At 38.8% G+C, this 19975-nt stretch overlaps 1 protein-coding gene across 3 annotated transcripts in view; it reads left to right on the forward strand.

The window, feature by feature from the left end:
• The window catches only part of ATP9B (ATPase phospholipid transporting 9B (putative)), a 308847-nt gene that overhangs the window by 264279 nt on the left and 24593 nt on the right, over window positions 1-19975 (forward strand). For all 3 annotated transcript variants that reach the window (XM_067537529.1, XM_067537530.1, XM_067537531.1), the window contains 5 exons: window positions 1030-1122; window positions 6896-6979; window positions 7609-7779; window positions 11446-11544; window positions 19463-19552. In XM_067537529.1, the coding sequence (XP_067393630.1) occupies window positions 1030-1122; window positions 6896-6979; window positions 7609-7779; window positions 11446-11544; window positions 19463-19552 (537 nt within the window). The remainder of the gene's footprint in view (window positions 1-1029; window positions 1123-6895; window positions 6980-7608; window positions 7780-11445; window positions 11545-19462; window positions 19553-19975) is intronic.

Here is a 19975-nt window from a genome sequence, read left to right on the forward strand (position 1 = left end):
CTACGTTTAAGCGCACTAGGCAACCTTTAATGCACACTAGCAAGGTCTACACAGTCCAGTTAATGTGCAACATATTAGTGTGATTTATAAATCACACCCTCATAGTCCACATTACTGCTGCTTGCAGACAGGACTTTAGATACAACTAATCATTTCCAATGTTTACTGGATAAAAATCAATTTTCTTTTCTTTTTTTTCTTTTCTTTTTTAATCAGGAGTGTTTTGTCAGTGTTATTAGTTAAAACCTAAATTCAGCAGCCCTACTTCTTATTTCAATTTTTAAGACTTATTTATCTGAGGGAAAGGTGGTGGCCTTAATACAGAAATATATTTGTATACCACAAAAGAGGCAAAATCTTCCAGTAGTTCAAACAGGGTCTAGGAGTTAAGAAATCCAGGCTTTATTTCTGATCTGCCACTGATGCCACTTTGTGATCTTGGGCAAATCATTTAGGCCCACAATTCAAAAGTGATCTGTAATTTTGGGTGCCTGTTTTTAGAGCAACCAAATTTTAGCTTCTTAAGGACTGATTTCCGAAGATACTGAGCACCTATATCTCTCATTGACTTCATTTGGAATTGTAAGTGTTCAGCACCTCTGTAAATCAGACCTTAGGTGTGTAAAGTTAGGCACCCAAAAGCTAAGACCCCCAAAATTATAGATCACTTTTTGAAAATTTAGGACATCACCTCTCTTCCTCAGTTTCCCTCAGTGTGTAAAATATAACAGTCAGTTTGCTCTATCAGTTTGTGAACTGTAGTTGTTCATAAGCACCTACAGGTTAAAATATGCATATTTTTATGGATCAAATTAATTAAATTGTCATAAAATTTGCCTATCTTTTTGTTAAGTGCTTTGAGAACTTCATATGAAAGGTGCTATATATGTGTTAAAGAAGGATGGTCACCGCTATTGGTTACTTCAAATTTATTTTACTGTGTTAAAGTATAGCAGGTTGTTTTGTAGACACAGTCATTTTGATTAACAATACAGACAAAATATTTCTGCTGTTTTTCTAAAATTGCAGGATGAATCTACTGGGGAAATCACATTTTATATGAAAGGTGCAGATGTCGCAATGTCCACCATTGTACAGTACAATGACTGGTTAGAAGAAGAGGTAAGAAATATCATGAGACTTGAGTAGAAAATTAAGTAGAAAAGACTGAGTACTTTATTTTGTCATGAAAAAATATTTTATAACTGAAATTTGCAAAGAACAAAAGGAAAAACCATAATGTCTTCTTTAACACAGGTGTCAGTGGAATAGGTTCAGAAATGGAAATCCTGAATCAAAGCAATAATGGATTGTGAAATGCAATTAAGTATATCACAAATAGGTTTTAAGGAATTACAATTGTTTCCAAATTTTGTACAACTCAGAAAGGGGCACAAAGGTAACAGTTTGACTGAACAATTAGTGAGCAAAGATATATTTGTTTAATGTCCCTTCCAAAACAAATGTACACATAAAACCCAAATGCTTTTGAGAAATATTCTATATATTGCACCTCTTAATCTCTTTACTGTTAATTGTACAATTGGCTGAGAATCCTGAAATATTTTCATGGATGTAGCCAAAATGAAATTAAATTCACTTAACCATGAGTGTATAAACATAATTTTCATATTAATATTAGCTCCATGTGTGTTATATATTTGCACAGACTAAATTTCAAAACTGCTTAAATATTTTCCACTGTGTTGCTTTACTAAGCACCAGTAATCATCCTAATCTGACCCTGCATATAGGCGATATGGTAATACAATGATCACACTATGTATGTTCATAATGGTATTGGCAATATGAATCAATATCTGCTTCAGGGCAGTTTGATTTAATCAGGGACTTGAATAAATTAAACTCCCTCAAGACCTAGCAAAATGTCATAAAAATTACTTTTGGCGATAATGATACACAATTAATTGTAAAATACTTGTTTAATTTATTTAACATTATGAGGTCAAATCAATAAGTGTTTTGCACCAGACAGGCAGCATCAGGCTTGTTTTTCATTAAGACAGTTGTTTTATGCTTTTTTTTAAAGACTGCTTTTAGGGTGTAGTGTTTGATCCACAAGAAATGCATTTTCTATAAATAAGTCATAATTCCTTGACAGTCATTGCTTAGTTCTATTGTATATGCTTTAATCATCTAAAAGATTAGTTTAATCAATTCTAAAACTTCAGTCAAAAGAAATTTTCCTTATTAAAAAGATTAGCTGGAAAAATCCAAGTGACCTAACTAACAATAGCATATTGTGTTATCATGTGGGAAAACCAAAGTGAGGGTTCTTTTTCTGATTCAGTTTCTTGCTATTCCAGATGAGTAAATACTATGAACAAATTCATGATTATTAGTAATGGAGGGGGAGAGGGACTGTAAGTCCATTTACTGTGGTACATCTTGCCAGAGCAATATCGTGCTTGGCAATATATTGTTTAGTGCTTTGTTCTATCCAGTTTTAAATGTCTCTGCAGAACTTTCGAAGTAACATATTCAGCTCTTCATATGGGCTCAATAGCAGCATATGATCCTGCTGCCAATTAGGGATCATGCACTGGTGGTTCAAATGAATCCCATCTAGTGCTTTCTATCTGCAATTTGGTAACTGGCCTAAACCCCTCATGGGTGGAAGAAAGTAGATGGCCGAGCTGAGGAAAAAAAGCATGAAAATTTTCAGCTCATAGTTACATCTTGGGGGTAAAGCTATACATCGGCGAAAATTCCATCTGAACCATAATTTTACCTTCTCCTCAATCCTTCCTGCCTGTGTAATATGACCTTCTACCAACAGATGGAGTAAGGAGAATTCATTTCAGTTTCTGTCACTTATAACTATGGTAGGTCATTTGCACCAGAGAAATCCAGCTCTGTTCTTGTGCAGAGTAAGTAAAAACACCCCTGTGGTGCTGAGCAGAGTTTTGAGCTAACTTTTTTTTTAACCTGAATTTTTATTTTATCATTTGAAAATCTGTTCTGCAGTCTGTCTAGCTGAGAGACAATTTTTTTCCTCTTTATCCTGCTCTAGCCAGTCATCTGCAAAAGAGTAGTCCATCATCAAGGCATTTCTACCACCAGAACAGGCAGAGGGAATGCTCTGTGAGTTTGTTCTGTATTTGTGGACCTCCCGTTTGAATTTTAACAGCCAGATGAGTCAGAGCCTTACCAAAGAAGATTTTCATACAGGCTCTCTTATCCCTAGAATTGCATATAGATTGTGCGTGCAGCGATTGTTTTCTCTGCTTGAAGGAGCAGAGGTACATGGTAGCCCTACATAACAAAAGAAAGGCTACTGGAGTTCTCCCAGTTGTGGGTCCATGTGACTTTGGACAACCAGATTCTGGATACTGTCCCCAGATTCTGGATACTGTTATTCAGCTGAGAATGCAGCAGTATTGTGACACAACTCATTTCTTCCCTTCCTTTGCTCTGTAGACCCTCTCCAAAATAGAATGCTAAAAGTTACTAATGGGGGGGAAAATCGGTTAAATCATTTGGTCAGTCTCCTTGGGGCCATTGCAGGATTGTCTTAGGGAAATGGTCTTTAAGGTAGAAGTACATATTTTATTGCTTTGTCCAGTCTAGTAATAGAAGTGCCAAATGATGCAGATTCCATCACATACCTTGAGAGATTATTCTATAGCCCAGGACTAGCCAGTGTGGGTGTGGACAGGCATCTCAATTGTCCTCCAGAGTCTCTAGCTGTTATGTTATGAAGAAAACCTTGTAAAATTAACCTAAGTGTTATGGATGAAAAAATGTTAGTCTGAATTTTCAGAGGACCTGAAACAAAAGCTCTGAGTTGTAAATTGCCCCATGCATTTCAATAGGTGCTAACTCAGACACAAACTATGATATTTTAAAATGCCAACATGGTTAACTAGTTCATAGACCATTAAAGCATGTAAGAAAAGAGGAAATATATTAAGTTCTATGCAATCTACTCTGATTAACTGCTTGTTTTGGGTAGACCTTTAACAACACTTGACAGAGTTGAAGGAGACATAATTGGTTTCAATTTCCTAAAGGGGCACTTAACTATCAAAAGATAGAGGAAAAACTGGCCTAAATAGCATACTGTCAGGAAAATTTTCCTTATATTAAGACTATATTTTTTTAAAAATAAATAAAATGAATCCTATTACTTCTAATTATATTTGTGCATACCACATGAAATAAACTCTCCCTGCTTGGTATTTGCATGCTTCACAACTGTTGTCGTCCCCCATCACTCACCCTTTAATATTCATCTATCCAAGTGTACATTTTTAGCCCTTTACATTAGCCTTTTTTGAAGTCATGCAGTTACAAACTCATATTTAATTTGCTGTCTATTACTCCTCTTAAGTCTCTTTCTGAATTACTACTTCCCATATTACTCATTACCACTGAATATCTGCATTGTGGACGATTTTTCTCTACTTGTCCATTAGTCTGTATTTTTCACAGATTATCACATTTTATTTTCTGCTGTTTCTAAAATCTCTGGGTATATTTGTATTATTTCATATTTTTTTCTGTTTCACAACTCCTCTTTGTCTGTGAATTTCATTAGCTTGCTGTTTAAATCCTCAATAAATCATGAATATAAATGTGAAACAGTACGTTATTCTAACACAGATTCATGCACATCTCACTAAGCACCATCCTCCAATTCAGTACTTTACCACTTAGATCACAACCTCTTAGCTAGTTTTCTATGTACACTATAGCATTCTTATTCAAGCCAATTTGAATCATCTTTTCAGCTAAGATTTCATGAGACATAATATCAAATGCTTTAACCATGTTGGATCCAAATTACTTGCGTGTCAGCTTGACTAAAAAAAAGGTATGTTTGAGACAAGGAGTTATCAAGGAGTGGGTTAAAACCACTATATTGTATGAACATTAGAAACCAATCTTACTATCTTAATATGGAGCTGGGCAGCTATAGGACTTGTTGTGGTTTTAGAAAGATTACCCACCTGTAACGCCATACTTAGCCTCCTGGCTTTCTTCAGGGTGACATAGATGACAGTCTGAACTTTAGCTCTCTTAGAATGTAGATGAAGGCCTAATGTGCAGTAAAGGGAAGATTGATTCCTTTATCTTTATTCATGATGCCAGATTTAGTCTTCTAAAGTCAGCAGCCTCATTCGAACCATGGTTCTTCCACCTCCCAACAAATCTTAACTTTTGTCCTAAATATCATTCCTTGCTCATTGCACTTTTTGTTTAGTTCATTTTTAGTTGATTTTGAAGTTTGTACTGCTTAAGAAGTTTCTCAAACTGGATAGCTTATCCAAAATGTGTTCTCTTTCAGAGTGTTGATATCACAAATTCCATTGAATTTTCCTTTCTCCCTATACTAGTTGGACATCATTTTACCTAATGTCCAGACTAATCTAGCAGGGACTAGAAAACCAGATGAGCTGTTATGGAAATCATAGAAATGTAGGGCTGGAAGAGACTTTGAGAGGTCATGTAGTCAAGCCTCCCATGCTGAGGCAACGCCAAGTATACCTGACAAGTGTTTGTCTAGCCTTTCCTTGAAAACATTTAACGACTGGGATTCCACAGCCTCCCTAGGTAACCTGTTCCAGTACTTAACTTTCCTTATAGTGAGAATTTTTTCCTATAATCTAACCTAAATCTCCTTTGCTGCCGATTAAACCAATTACTCCTTGTCCTACCCTCATTCCACATGTAGAACAGTTGATCACCATCCTCTTTATGATAACCCTTAACATATTTGAAGACTGTTATCAAACTCCTCCTCAGTCTTCTCTTCTCAAGACTAAACCTTGCACACTCTTTTAACCTTTCCTCATAGGTCAAGTTTTCTAAACTTTTTATACGTTTTTGTTGCTTTCTCTGGACTCTCTCCAATTTGTCTACATCTTAATTAAGTGTGGCATACAAAACTCGAAACAGTTTTCCAGCTGAGGCCTCATCAGTGTCAAATAGAGTGGAATCAGTATCTCCTGTGTTTTACATACAACACTCCTGTTAATATACCCCAGAATATTAACCTTTTTTTGCAACTGCATCATACTGTTGGCTCAATTTGTGATCCTCTACAATCCCCAGATCTTCTTCAGTAATTATACTGCCTCACCAGCTATTCCCCAATTTTGTATTTCTGCATTTGCTTTTTCCTTCCTAAGTATAATACTTTGCACTTGCCTTTATTAAATTTCATCTTGTTGATTTCAGACCAATTCTCCAATTAATCAATGTGTTATTGAGTTCTAATCCTGTCCTCCAAAGCGCTTGCAACTTCTCCCAGTTTGGTGTTATCCACAAATGTTATCATACTCTCCACTCCATTACTGAACTCACTAATGAAAATGATTAATAGTACTGGACCCAAGACAACCCCCACCCTCAATCCCTAGATATATCCCCCCAGATTGACAGCAAACCACTGATAACTATTGTTTGACTATGATTTTTCAACCAGATGTGCATTCACCTTATAATAATTTCATCCAGGCCACGTTTCCCTAGTTAGTTCATAAGAGTGCCACATTGGACTGTGTCAGAAGCCTTACTAAAATCAAGATATATCACATCTACTGCTTCCCTTGATCCACTAGGCAATAACCTAGTCAAAGAAGGAAATTAGTTTAGTTTGGCTTGAGATTTTTTCTTGAAAAATCCATGTTGGCTTTTTCTTATCACCATTATCCTCCAGGAGCTTGCAAACTGATTGTTTAATAATTTGTTCCAATATCTATTCAAGTATTGAAGTGAGGCTGGCTAGTCTGTAATTCCCTGAGTCCTTTTTGTTCCTGTTTTTAAAGATGGGTACCACATGCCCTATCATTGGTCTGTAGTACAGTACAACATGCTATTTTAATGATACCTACAGCATTCTTTTTTTTTTTTCCTTTTGTCTATCCAGTGTGGCAACATGGCACGAGAAGGATTGCGCACTTTGGTGGTTGCCAAAAAGTCATTAACAGAAGAACAGTATCAAGATTTTGAGGTAGGAAAATATAGAGGAATCAGTGTTCTTGGCATAGCTCTTGTGCTCAAGTAACGCAAAGTACTTTATAAGGAATACTATTTGTATTCTATTCAGATGACTTGAGGAGCAAATTTTGATTTAAAACATTGGTAATAACTAATGTGTTTAAACAGAAATGTTGTGATATTCTATCTATCACTGTTTTTGGCATTCCTTACCAACTACTACAAAATCTTTCATTGTTTAGTTTTGTTTATTTATACCATTGGATTATTGCTATACAGCATCAGAGGTTCTATTGTAAATTAATTCTAGAGTCTCAGTATAGCACAAAAACCTATTAGTTCTGAAAGACAAGGATAATCACTTCTTAGGTATCATGAGGCCTGCCTTTTATCAAGTGTTCCCATCATTCACTCTAAGGGTTGTGCAAGGAAACTTGCACTGATATATTGATGTGTTGATTAAACAGTGGATTTTACTTCTCATAATTGCTAGTTCTTGGATTTAAGATATTTAGATAAATTGAAATATGTTACATCATGAGTCAACAAACACTGACAAACTGAAGATTTATTTTCTCTCTATGAGTGGGAGCAAACTCTCTCCAAAATAAGGGCCTTGGGGTTTTGTGTTTGTGCAAACAGAATCGATATAACCAAGCAAAGTTAAGCATACATGATAGAGCCCTCAAGGTGGCTGCTGCTGTGGAGAGCTTGGAGAGAGAAATGGAATTGCTGTGCCTCACTGGAGTAGAGGATCAACTACAAGCTGATGTTAGACCAACTCTGGAGATGCTAAGAAATGCTGGAATAAAGGTACTAAATACAGACTGCCAAAAGACAGTTAACATGATGTTCTAATTGTATATTTTTTCCAAATAGATATATTTATTTATTTACATTTATACCGAAGAAAAAAGAGACACCTACCCAAGGCTCTAGGTGTCTCTGGCTTAAATTACTAAAACAAATATCAGTGAACAGCAAGCAGAACACACAAACTCCCTTCCCCTCCACATATTTGATTCCCTTTAAATGTCCACCTCTTCAGCAGCCTGTGCGAAGAGAAGACTTTATCTGTTATTTTGTCATTGATGCTTATCAATCTTTACAATGAAAATGTCCTGTTTGGAATGTATATTAAAAAGTTAGTGATCTTACTTAGGTGTTCACGTCATAAAACCATTGTCAGATTTGGCACTAATTCACATTCATATGAAGTCTCGACAAAGAGGCAAAGGACAAATAGGCCTGGAGACTGAACTATCCACTTTCTAAACAGGCATTCAGTTTGGTTGTTTCCCCTGTAGAGGAGGAACGGAGTCTTTCACCCTTGAGAAGCCTATTGCTGCCACTAGCTGTGCAGCAGCTTGTTTCTCCTCCTCTGTCACCAGAGGAGGAGTTTTTAAAGGTCTCAGGCAGCCCTTACTTGGACTTAAGGGTCCCTAGTTGACCTGAGGTAACCCCATTTCAGTTTATAGGGAAAAGGGGCTTTTATCATTCAAGGACTAACATACTTGCCTCCTATCACACTCTTGCAGCTTTGCAGCCTGACTTTGTCACACTATCTCTCACTGAAGAAAAGTACCAAGAAATTTTGTACAGAAAGAAATATGGAGAGTCAGCCTTGGTGAAACTGAATCAGATGCATTGCCCATTTTATTTTTGTTGGTTTTAAAAAAAACAAAACAAAAACAAACCTCAGATGAATTAATAATGCATGCCTACAATAACCTTAGGTATCATTGCAGTATCTTGCATACTGAGAAATAGATGTATAGGAATAATGTATTCTGGTTATACAGAGTTTTTCTTTGGACTACAGTGCAGCTGCTGCTACTACTACTACTTCCTGTCCATGGCTTGTTCCTCTGTTAAGACGAGCCTGGTCATGTCCCTGTGTACTATGTCCCATCATCTAGTATCTGGTCAGCCTCTACATTAGACTGTCAGTTCTTTTCTTTTCTTTGGCGTCCTATCATCTATTTGTGTTCTACAGAGTCCTCACTATCATCATCTTTTCGATTGCAGCCAATCCCATACCCTGATTTCACCTCTTACTCATCTAGCTTCTTTGTTTGTCTTAAAGTCATTGCATTTTACCTGTTCGTCTTCTGAACAACTCACATCTCTATTGTCTCTAGCCTTCTGGTGTATGTCTATGCAGCATTTTGGAGTGAGCAGGACAGAGCCTCCCAGCCCAGGTCAAAAAACCTAGGCTAGCAGAACTCCTGCTAGCACTTTAAAAATAGCATTTTGAAGTTGCGGCTGAGGCTGAAGCTTGAACTCTGAAGCCTGGGGGATGGGATGGGCTTCAAAATCCAAGCTCCATCTTGAGCTGCAACTTCAAAGCACTGTGTATACAACTGTTTTTAGAGTGCTAGCATGAGCCATGCTGGCCTGAGTCTGTTGACCTGGGCTGTACTCACTCCAAAATGCTGTGTAGACATATCTCTGATGTCTGTGTCCAGACCATAGAGTAACACTGTTAATATTTTGATTTAATAAATTTTCACTTTGGTACCAAATGCAAAGTTTATAAGTTCATAACTTCATTAACTTCTACGTCATCAGCACCGTTCAAAGCATACACATAAGATTCCTAGCGACACATAAGGTTTTACTTGTTCTGTGACTTTGCCACTGCTGTATTTCAACACTTTTTCTGTTGTCCCTTTTTATAAGATGCAACCATTTCATCTTCTTGAGATTTGTTGAAAGTCCAAGTTGTCTACACCAATTTTTCCAAAGTAGCAAAGAGTATCATCATTAATTCAAACATCTGCCAGTTGTACAGTGTCATCTACATAAGCTAAGGAATTTAACTTTTGATCATCCACTGTCAAGCCCTCCAACTCATGTAACATTCTTAACGTCCACTTTAAAAACATGATGAAAAGTGATGGTGATGCCATGTCCCCTTGTTTTATGCCAGATTTCGGCTTGAACCAGTTACTCGTTTTCTACCTGCTGTTAAGGAACTACAGAGCATCTCAGCTGCTGGTCCTGTGTGAAGTGGCTTATATGCCCTCCCCTCTATTACTCAGAAGTCAGTGGGCTTCCATGGAGCTCCTTGCCTCCCACCCATTCCAGCTATTCCTCCCTGCCCCGTAAACTGTGAGAAGCTGACTCTCAAAGGGATAACAGCTCTTTTCCCCTTGTAGCTCCACACACAGTGACTCCAGTCTAGTAGGCTGTATCGGTGTATTCTGGGAATACCAGGCTTCAACAGATTCCATCCCAACTAAAGTATGTGGACTGGGATAGGAAGAACAGTACCTCCTGGAGGTGGGCCAGACCTAAAGACACTCTGTGGGCAAATGGCTTAGAGCCATTATCAGGGCAGGGCCTAAGGTGTGGGCAGGGCTCCTTGTCACCATACAGATCCAACACATCCTAATAGGGGGCATCTCTTCCCCTCTGTACACATGAGAGGACTGCACTGCCACAGTAGTCCCTTCTTCCCACCAGAGACTTCCTTCACAACACCTAGGTGCCAGAAATAAAACACTGGACAGTCCTTTATTCTCTGCTGATTGTTTTGCTTTAATCTCCTCCCTCCTTTCTGCATCACAGTCTCTCCAACTCACTCGCCATACTGACTTTCCCTCCTTTGTCTCTCCTCCTGTCCTTTCCCCTCAGTGGTTAGGTGGATGGTTTTATATGTTAAGAAGAACGGACAGTGGCTAAGTTGAGGAGCAGTGGGGGATAGGTTGTATACATGAACAAACAAAAGAAAACCAGCAAAATGTATGCAAATCCTAAACCTATCCATTTTACTTGTACTTTGTATCTTTCCCCTAACTTTTTGACTCTTTTGCCTTTAAAAATGTAAGCTCCTTGGGTCAGGAATCATGGTTTCCCATATAACTGTATAGTGTGCAGTATATTTTGGATGAAATCCTCATGCTCGTTCCAGCCCCTTAATACCACATAAGAGGGCCAGAGTAGCTTATATCTGGTGAGGAGGGAGCAGTCTTCCTACACAGAAATTGTGGAAGATGAACATATGGCTGCCTTCCAAGGACCCCCTTGAGAGCCCAAATGGGGTGAGGGCAGGAGGGATGTGTTGAGGGCAGAGCCCCAGCATGCTGTGTGCCAGAGATTCTGGGTGGTGCTGCAGCCCAAGAAACAGCTGTAACTTAGGCCACAGGAATCTCTCTAGCTCTTGGAACAGCCTAGGATTGAGAAGGTGCAAAAGTGACTTAAATCCTCCATAACCCACCCACCTCCTTTTTCCCCTATCCTGCAAAACCTGCACTGTGCCTTACAGGACCACTTATAATCTCACCCTTTGTGTGCAACTATAGTAAAAATGAGTCAGTTAATTTCTTTGGTTTAAAGATGTGCAGCCGGTGCATCCTTGTGGTTATCAGGTTCAGCAGGGTAGTAGGAGAAGATTTGAAAAAGCTACGCATGTCCTTCAGCTTTTGGTAACAGAGCTTAGCATTCAGCTGAATTAACGCTAACATTCTTTTGCAGATATGGATGTTAACAGGTGATAAACTGGAGACAGCTACTTGTATTGCAAAAAGTTCCCACTTGGTATCTAGAACTCAAGATATTCATATTTTCAGACCTGTAAGTATAGTTTCAGATAATATTTTGAGATTGGACTCATCAAATAAGAGTGAGAATAAAATAAATGTTGCATAATAAGTGGCCAGCTGTTAATCATTCATTCAATATTTATAGTAATAGGATTAATTAAAAGGAGTTGATGTGCTATTATTGTGGACATTGTATTGCAATTCCATATAAATTGTACTTCAAGTTGTTGACTATTTAAAGACTGAAGATTATAAAGCATACATATATTATTAAAGATATTTCTTCCATACGTTTCACAAAGGACTTGGTTGTCCCATTGCACCAGTTCTTCTTCGAGTGATGTCCCTGTGGGTGCTCCACTTCAGGTGTTGTCGCATCCCACAACTTCAATCATAGATCTTCTCAGCAGTATTCGCTCGGGCCATGTGTGTGCAGCTCTTGTCTCATGGCACCATTGGCGCGTCTTCTATCATGCGCGCAGCCCTAGCCCCTCAGTTTCTTCTCAGCCATCCGGGGGACGAGACTGAGCATTACCAGCAGTCAGAAATCTTTTCCTCATGAACAGTTTTTAGAGTTAGTTGTTAGTATAGTTTAGTCATAGTTAAGTTTAATTTAGTCTGTTCTTTAAAAACAAAAACAAAAATTATTTTTCTTTTCTCCGAGTAGCAGAGCTTATAGTAATAAGACATGCCAGGTTCCCTTGGTTTTAAAAGGTGTGCCTCTTGTAGAGAGGCTATGCCAGTGTCCGATGGACACTGTGTACGCTGCTTGGGCGAAACCCATGTGCCATAAAAGTTTTCGCGCTGCAGAAATCTCAAAGCAAGTGCCAGGAAGGACAGAGACCTGAGATTGAAGCTAATTGTAATGGAAAAATCCCTCAGACCTTCATCTGACCCAGGACCGGACAAGCCTGAAGCAGAACGAACACCAATGAAGAGGGCCTCTTCCCCTAATTCTAGCTCTGTGGCAAAAAAGAAAACATTTGCCTAAGAGGCTGTCCCCCAAACCGAGTATCAAAGAGGCAAAAGGATCCTCAGGTACAACTTGGTCTGTGCCACCTAAGGACCAAAAACGTGCTGGTGAGAAGTTGAGTGACTTTCAAAACCTGTCCTCTTCCAGTACAGCACCGCAAACACAGTGCGGAAACCACCTGACCAACGGTCAGCACCGACTTTAGCACCGCCAGACTCAGCAGCGCTGAAGAAAAAGTACAGTGCCAAGAGACACATCAGCACCAACGCTGGCACCAACACTGATCACAGCCCAGCAATAGATGATATGCAGGCTGTGGCACCAATAGTCAGTATGGTACCAAGTGCGGCACCAATGATCAGAAAAACACGGACTGTTAGTGACGCACCACTCACCGTATGTACCTCTGATGCAGTTCCGTCCTCGGCACCGTCTACCACCGCAGAACTGATGGGAACCACGGCACCTACCCTAGCACTTTCAGGCAAAAGATGCTGCAAACATCACCACATAAAACCTGTGCAGTTTTCATCTCCAAGATCAGAAGGCACCCTGGGTCTCCAATACATTTTGCACATGATGAGGCGTTTTCACTGATACGCTTCCTCAGTCCAATGATAGTGATGCGGAGGAAGCTCAATTCTTGTCTGAGTACCCCTCCCCTACCAGACCCTCACTACCACTTCCTGATTATGCCTACCATAGGGGATATAAGCCATATCCCTGCTATGGTCCACCATGGTTTGCCCCTCCTATGCCATATAACGGGCAATGGCATAGCTGGGATGCCTGGTCCTCCCATTCGAGAGCATGAGAGACCGTACTAGCTCCCATGTCCCTGCTAATAATATGTGGATGACACTGGCAACCATTCCTCCTACCAACAAGAGGAATGATAGGAAATATTACATTCCAAGCAAGGGAATGGAATTTTTATTCACTCACCCACCTTCAAACTCACTTGTGGTACATGCTGCTAATCAGAGAGGAAAGCAGACGAACTATAAAAACACACCACACAACAAGGACTGGAAACGTCTTGATTTATTAGGCAGGAAAGTCTACTCATCCTCTACTTTGTTAATGAGTGTCTCTAATTATGCAGCACTCCTATCTATTATGATCACAACATTTATGAGAAGTCACAATTTACCAGTGACATCCCAGACACTAAAAGAGATCAATTTAAAAAACTGATTAATGAAGGACACCTTGCAGCACAGACATCCCTGCAGGCCACTTTAGATGTGGCAGATAGCGTGACTAGGACAACAGCCACAGCCATCGTCATGCGTAGGGCTTCCTGGCTTCATTTTGCAGGTCTTCTGAGGGAGCTGCAGACAAAAATAGAAGACAGCTTTTTGCTGAGAAAACGGATGAAGTGCTCTACTCAGTGAAAGATTCCAGGGCGACCCTCAGAACACTGGGCATATATATACCTGGAACAAAAAGAACACACAGGTTTCAGCCCTATGCTCGTAAATATCCTTTCCAACCCCAGTATAAACAGTACGAACCTCAAAAGGGAAGACAAAGATCATGACACAGACATCCACAACAGTCATGTACCACTTCTCAACCTACACTATCTAAGCAACAGTTTTGAGAAGTTGGTCGAGGGTCTGAGAAACCCCAATCAGCATGCAGTTCCAGCCTCACTAAAGAAAAATTTCGAATTCTGCTTGAGACCGTTCCATCCCAATTGGTCAACAATAACAACAGACAAATGGGTTTTGGAAATAATCAACTCAGGATACAGCGTCCCATTCATATCCATTCCCCCCACCCACTACTCTTCCCTGTCCCTTTTCAGGGACCCATCTCAAGTGCAAGTATTGCTACAAGAAATAGAACATATTCTACAAATAGGGGCAATAGAACATGTACCGCCTCAGCAAGTTGGAAAAGGATTCTATTCCCACTATTTCATAGCACAAAAAGAGTGGGGGATTGAGACCTATATTAGACCTCAGGTCATTAAACGAATTCATGAGGCAACAAAAATTCAAAAAGGTCACTCTAACGACTATAATACCAGCACTGCACCAGGGAGACTGATTCTCAGCCTTCGACCTACAAGATGCGTATTTTCATATTACTCTCCACCTGGCACACAGACGTTTCTTAAGATTTACGGTCTTTGGCAAACTCTACCAATATAGAGTGCTACCATTTGGCCTTTCCACGGCACCAAGAGTCTTCTATAAAGTGCTCACAGCATGTTTAAGGAAACAGGGAATTACCATTTTCCCATACTTGGATGACTGTCTGATAAAGGCATCTACCCAAAACCTAGCCAAACAAGCTACCAATCAAGCCATAAAAACATTTTAAAAACTCAGACTAAGGATAAATATCGAAAAGTCCACTTTAAATCCAACTCAATGTCTGGAATTTATAGGAGGGGCCTTGGACTCAACAATAGCCAGGGCATCACTATCAATGCCAAGGTTCAGAGCTATTATGGACCTGATATCATTAGTAAGGAACAGCCATACCGTAACAGCGCGTGTAGCCCTACAGCTTTTGGGTCACATGGCAGCTACGACATTCGTAGTGCATCATGCACGTCTACACATGTGATGTCTCCAAGGAGGGCTCGCTTCGGTATACAGACTGAACAGACACAGCCTGCACAGTCTTAACAATATCACACATGGTAAAGGACTCTCTGATATGGTGGACTTGAGGAAAACAATACGATGACAGGAAGTCATTTTTTCCAGAAACCAGCAATTATGATCAACACCGATGCCTCACTCCTAGGATGGGGCACTCACATGCAGTAATATACAGTTCGGGACAGATGGTCAGAATCGGAAGCTTATCTTCACATAAACATATTAGAACTTCAGGCAGTGCGCAACACTTGCCGACACTTTCTACTGCATATAAGGAACAAATCAATAAAAATGACAGACAATATAGCATGCATATTCTACATAAACTGCCAGGGGGATGCAAGATCCCACTCCATATGCAGTGAATCAATGAGACTATGGAATTGATGTATAAAACACAATATTGACATATCGGCGGCATACCTGCCTGGCAAACAAAACATCACTGTGGACAATCTAAGCAGATATTTCGCACGAAATTGCGAGTGGGAATTGAACAACAAAGTCATCAAAGAAATTTTCCACCAATGGGGACATCCAATGATAGATCTCTTTGCCACGAAACAGAATCGCAAATGCCACCTTTCCTGCTTGAGAGTAGGACTGGGACCAGGACTGATGGGAGATGCCTTCATACTTCATACATGTTTCCACCCATACCAATGATGTACAAGACCATGCAAAAAATCAAGGCCAACAAGGCAACTGTGATAACAACACCAGCCTGCCTGAGACAAACATGGTTCTCCAATCTCCTGAGTATGTCAGTACACAAACCGATCATGCTTCCCCCGAGACATGATCTCCTTTATCAGGATGTGGGCCAAATTTATCATCCAGAGATACGAAAACTTCACCTCACAGCATGGCTAATAAGTGGTTCTGTCCTGAAGAATTACAATGCTCTGAACAGGTGAGATAGATATTATTAAACAGCAGAACGCTAACAACAAGGAAGACTTACCTGCAGAAATGGCATAGATTCCAATCATGGTGTGAAGAGTGATGAATTGACGCATCTTCTTCTTCTGTTCGGATGATTCTCGAATATATAATGGAACTAAAGAAATCAGGGTTATCAGTTAGTTCCATAAGAGTACATCTATTGGTGATCACCGTATTCCACAACAAAATAAACTATACGACAGTATTCTCTCACCCGACCGTAGCGGGGTTACAAAGAGTATTTCCAGTCATTTGTGCCCCCACACCATCATGGGATTTAAGTTTAGTACTCAGAGCCATCACTAGACCATTTGAGCCTCTAGGAGCATGTTCATTCCTCCACATATCCATGAAGGTTTCATTTTTGGTTGCTATTACATCTGCCCAATGAGTAGGAGAGATTAGGGTGTTGATGGCTTATCTCGCCTACATGATATTTCACAAAGATAAACTCACTCTTAGACCACACCCTAAATTCCTACCAAAGGTAGTGTTGTTTTTCCATATTAACCAACCCATACACCTACCTATCTTTTATCCAAAACCGCATTCCAATCCACAGGAGGCGGCACTACAAACTCTGGACATCAGGAGGGCCATAGCTTTCTACATGGAAAGAAAGAAACCATTTTGAAAGTCAGACAAATTGTTCGTGTCACTAGCGGAGCAGAGCGATCTAAGGGCAGGGTCATCTCCAGCCAAAGACTATCTAAGTGGATTTCAACATGCATTCACTTATGCTACGAACAAAAGGGCTTACAGGTTCCCTCAGAAATCATTCCATAAGAGCAATACCCACATCTGTAGCCTTCTTGAACGATGTTCCTATAATGGACATATGCAAGGCTGCAACATCGGCATCAGCTCATACCTTTATAAAACATTATGCTATTGATCAGAGGCAAGAGCTGCACCCATGGCCCAAACGAATACTGCAGAGAAGATCTCCAATCGAGGCCGTGGGACATAACGACACCTAAAGTGGAGCATCCACAGGGACACACATCTCGAAGAACACCAGTTACTGCACCAGGTGAGTAACCCTTTCTTTTACACTAGTATAACTCCTTTGACTTCCATTGTGTTACTCCTGAATTACACTGATGTAAGTGAGAGTCCAAACTCATTGCTTCAGATCAAGGGTTCAAATCAAAAGAAAACCAGAATTGTTAATGTACTACAGTTTTCAAATAAAATGCTTGTATTTTATTATTTATCTCTTTAAGAAAATTAATAGAAATGCAAACTGAATATTTGTATTTATATACATTCTGTTATATTTTAATAACAGCAACTATATTGAATTCAGACAAAAATAAGGATTCACCAGGTCTTGATTGATTGATTGTGTGACCAGACATAATGTCTGTTTGGGCTAAATGAACCACTTGCACCTACAGAAACAATTATTTCAATATAATTTACATGTAAATTTAATTTCTTCTGAAGCATCAGAATGGCAAATTAGGCCCCGCAGACTCCTATTTGCAATTAAATTATTAATGCTTCTGATAAAACTTCAGATCAATTTTTGTTGACCTTTCCATGTTGTAACACTACAAATTAAGTCTTCCTGAACAAAATCTATTTAGTTTGAGTTAGATTTTTATTTTCATTACCTAGATTAGTAATAAGAGATCAACTTGGAACTGTTAATTTAGAATACATGAAGTTTTAAATTAGTTAGAATTCTATATAAATGCATTTTCTATCTTGTGCATACCTGCAATTTAAAACCATTTTAAGAAAACTGTTTTAGCATTTTACAGTATTTAAACCTGACCGACAGTTGAAATAAATATTAAGTTAAACATGATTAATCTTGAAGGAACCTCAAAAATCACAAAAATATGGTATGTTTGCCTCTTTTTATAATATTACCTGTATAGTAAAAAAGTAATTACTAGAACTCACTGTATTAGATAGAAGACACATTAACAACGGTTATCACTGATATTCCAAATATTAATTAACAAAGAAAGTGTTTACCACTCAGACTCTATAAAAAAGATGGATTCTTTTAGGTTTGTGAAAGCTCCTTTTAGTTTATTCTTAAAGCTTTTAGATGTTGTTTGTTTCTATGGTGAAATAAATGGATATGTTGCAGATGTAAAATCTTTTTCTTTTTGTTAACCGACAGGTGGCACTGTAGCGAGACAGTCATGTTTGATTAGTGAGTGCTGAATGAAGACACTTCTCAATTCCTGCAATGCTAGACACAGTTAGTGGGCCCCACACCCAAGTGGTAGAGAGAATAGGAGCTTTCCTTTCCTCTCTCTTCAACCTCTTCAACCTCTCTCAACACACTTTTTTTAGAAAGGAAGGAGAGAGTTCCATATTTGTTGTTTTTGGAGCATTTTGTTGTTGTTGCATCATAATGCCCCTGCAGATCTTTATGCAATTAATCCAGCATAAGGAGTTTTTACTGCTGACAGGAGCCAGACCTAGAGTTCCTACAGTTGGAGAAAGACGGGTCCAAGACAGGCTGCCTCTGATTCTGTCTGTGATAGGCCAAGAAAATGTTATCCCAAACCAGTTTAAAAACCAGCTCAAGCTCACCCATTTAAAATCTGATTTGGCCAGCTGCTGTTGATACCCCAAATCACATGTTAAATCAGTTTAGAAATGTTGTTCTTGACTAATAACTGCATCTTGTATACGATAGTTCAGAAAAAGTCTACTTGAAATTCAACATTTTGTATTTAAAATTATATACACTTTAATCTGGTTATATTGTAAATTTTGCAATTTGTATATTTTAATTTGGTTCTTTACCAATTTATGTTGCTGTGTACACTTTAAACCCATGTTGCATTTCACAAATTTGATTCCACACTATGATACATTATGTGAATAAAAATACTCTATAATGATATTTCTCTGATCCCCAGGAGAGGTACGTTATGGGTTTTGTGTGTTATTTCGCTACATGGTGCTTATTCATATCCAAACTACTCTTTGCAGTTGAAAAAGTTTTCATAAGTATTCAATACAAAGTCCAAAAAGGACTAATACCAGTAATTGTGTTCCTGTGCCTCTTGAACTATTTAGTTCAATTTAGAACTATTTCCAAACAAATGGAACTACTAATATGACCATAACATTATTCTAGATATATCTGAATGACTCAAGCCCACATAAAGTTCTTAAGAGATTTTTATATGCATGATTTTGCAGCCTGATCCATTTTGGTGAGGCACTGAATGCATTGCTTGCACAGATTTGCCTCCTGTTTGAAGATTGATTTCACAGCTCAATTCTTTCACACATTGCTGGGTGTTACACACACTGGGATACAGTGAATAACTAGTGCTTCCTGGTTTTGGTTTCTCTAAATATCTTCTGATATTTCCATTAAGACATGTTTAACAATTACATCTTTTAATTTTGAGTGTGTGTTTTTATTGAAGGTAATCAGTCGGGGAGAAGCTCACTTAGAACTTAATGCTTTTAGAAGGAAGCATGACTGCGCCTTGGTGATATCTGGGGATTCTCTGGAGGTAAGACCTGGGATTCTATCAAAAATAATATATGAAAAGGAAAGGGTTGTTCGTAGCCTCATTTATTTAATAAGTTTTTCAAAATTCCTCCGGGTTGCCGGTACAGTTTTGTTTGAGCCATAAATCAAGAACACCTTTGCTAGACAACCAAATTTTATGGTTCTTTGGCAGTTGCTTAAGACAGGTTTAAATTAATGAAATGTGTATACAATATGATTTGGTACTGTGACTATTTGAAATTTTGTTTCTACTGTTAGCCTAACGAAATAGCTATAAGCATGATAGTTTACAATATAAAGCCAAGATCCGGAGAATCTGGATAAAACTGTTTTGTTGATGTCACTCAAGCAAAACTCTATAGCAGGAGGAGGGATTTCCTTTACCCTAAAGTGTTTTTATTAGTGAAATGAGCCTGTACTATGG

This window comes from Emydura macquarii, unplaced genomic scaffold, assembly GCF_026122565.2.
Source record: "Emydura macquarii macquarii isolate MOO-44397 ecotype Brisbane River unplaced genomic scaffold, CSIRO-AGI_Emac_v2 contig_431, whole genome shotgun sequence".
NCBI lineage: Eukaryota > Metazoa > Chordata > Testudines > Chelidae > Emydura > Emydura macquarii.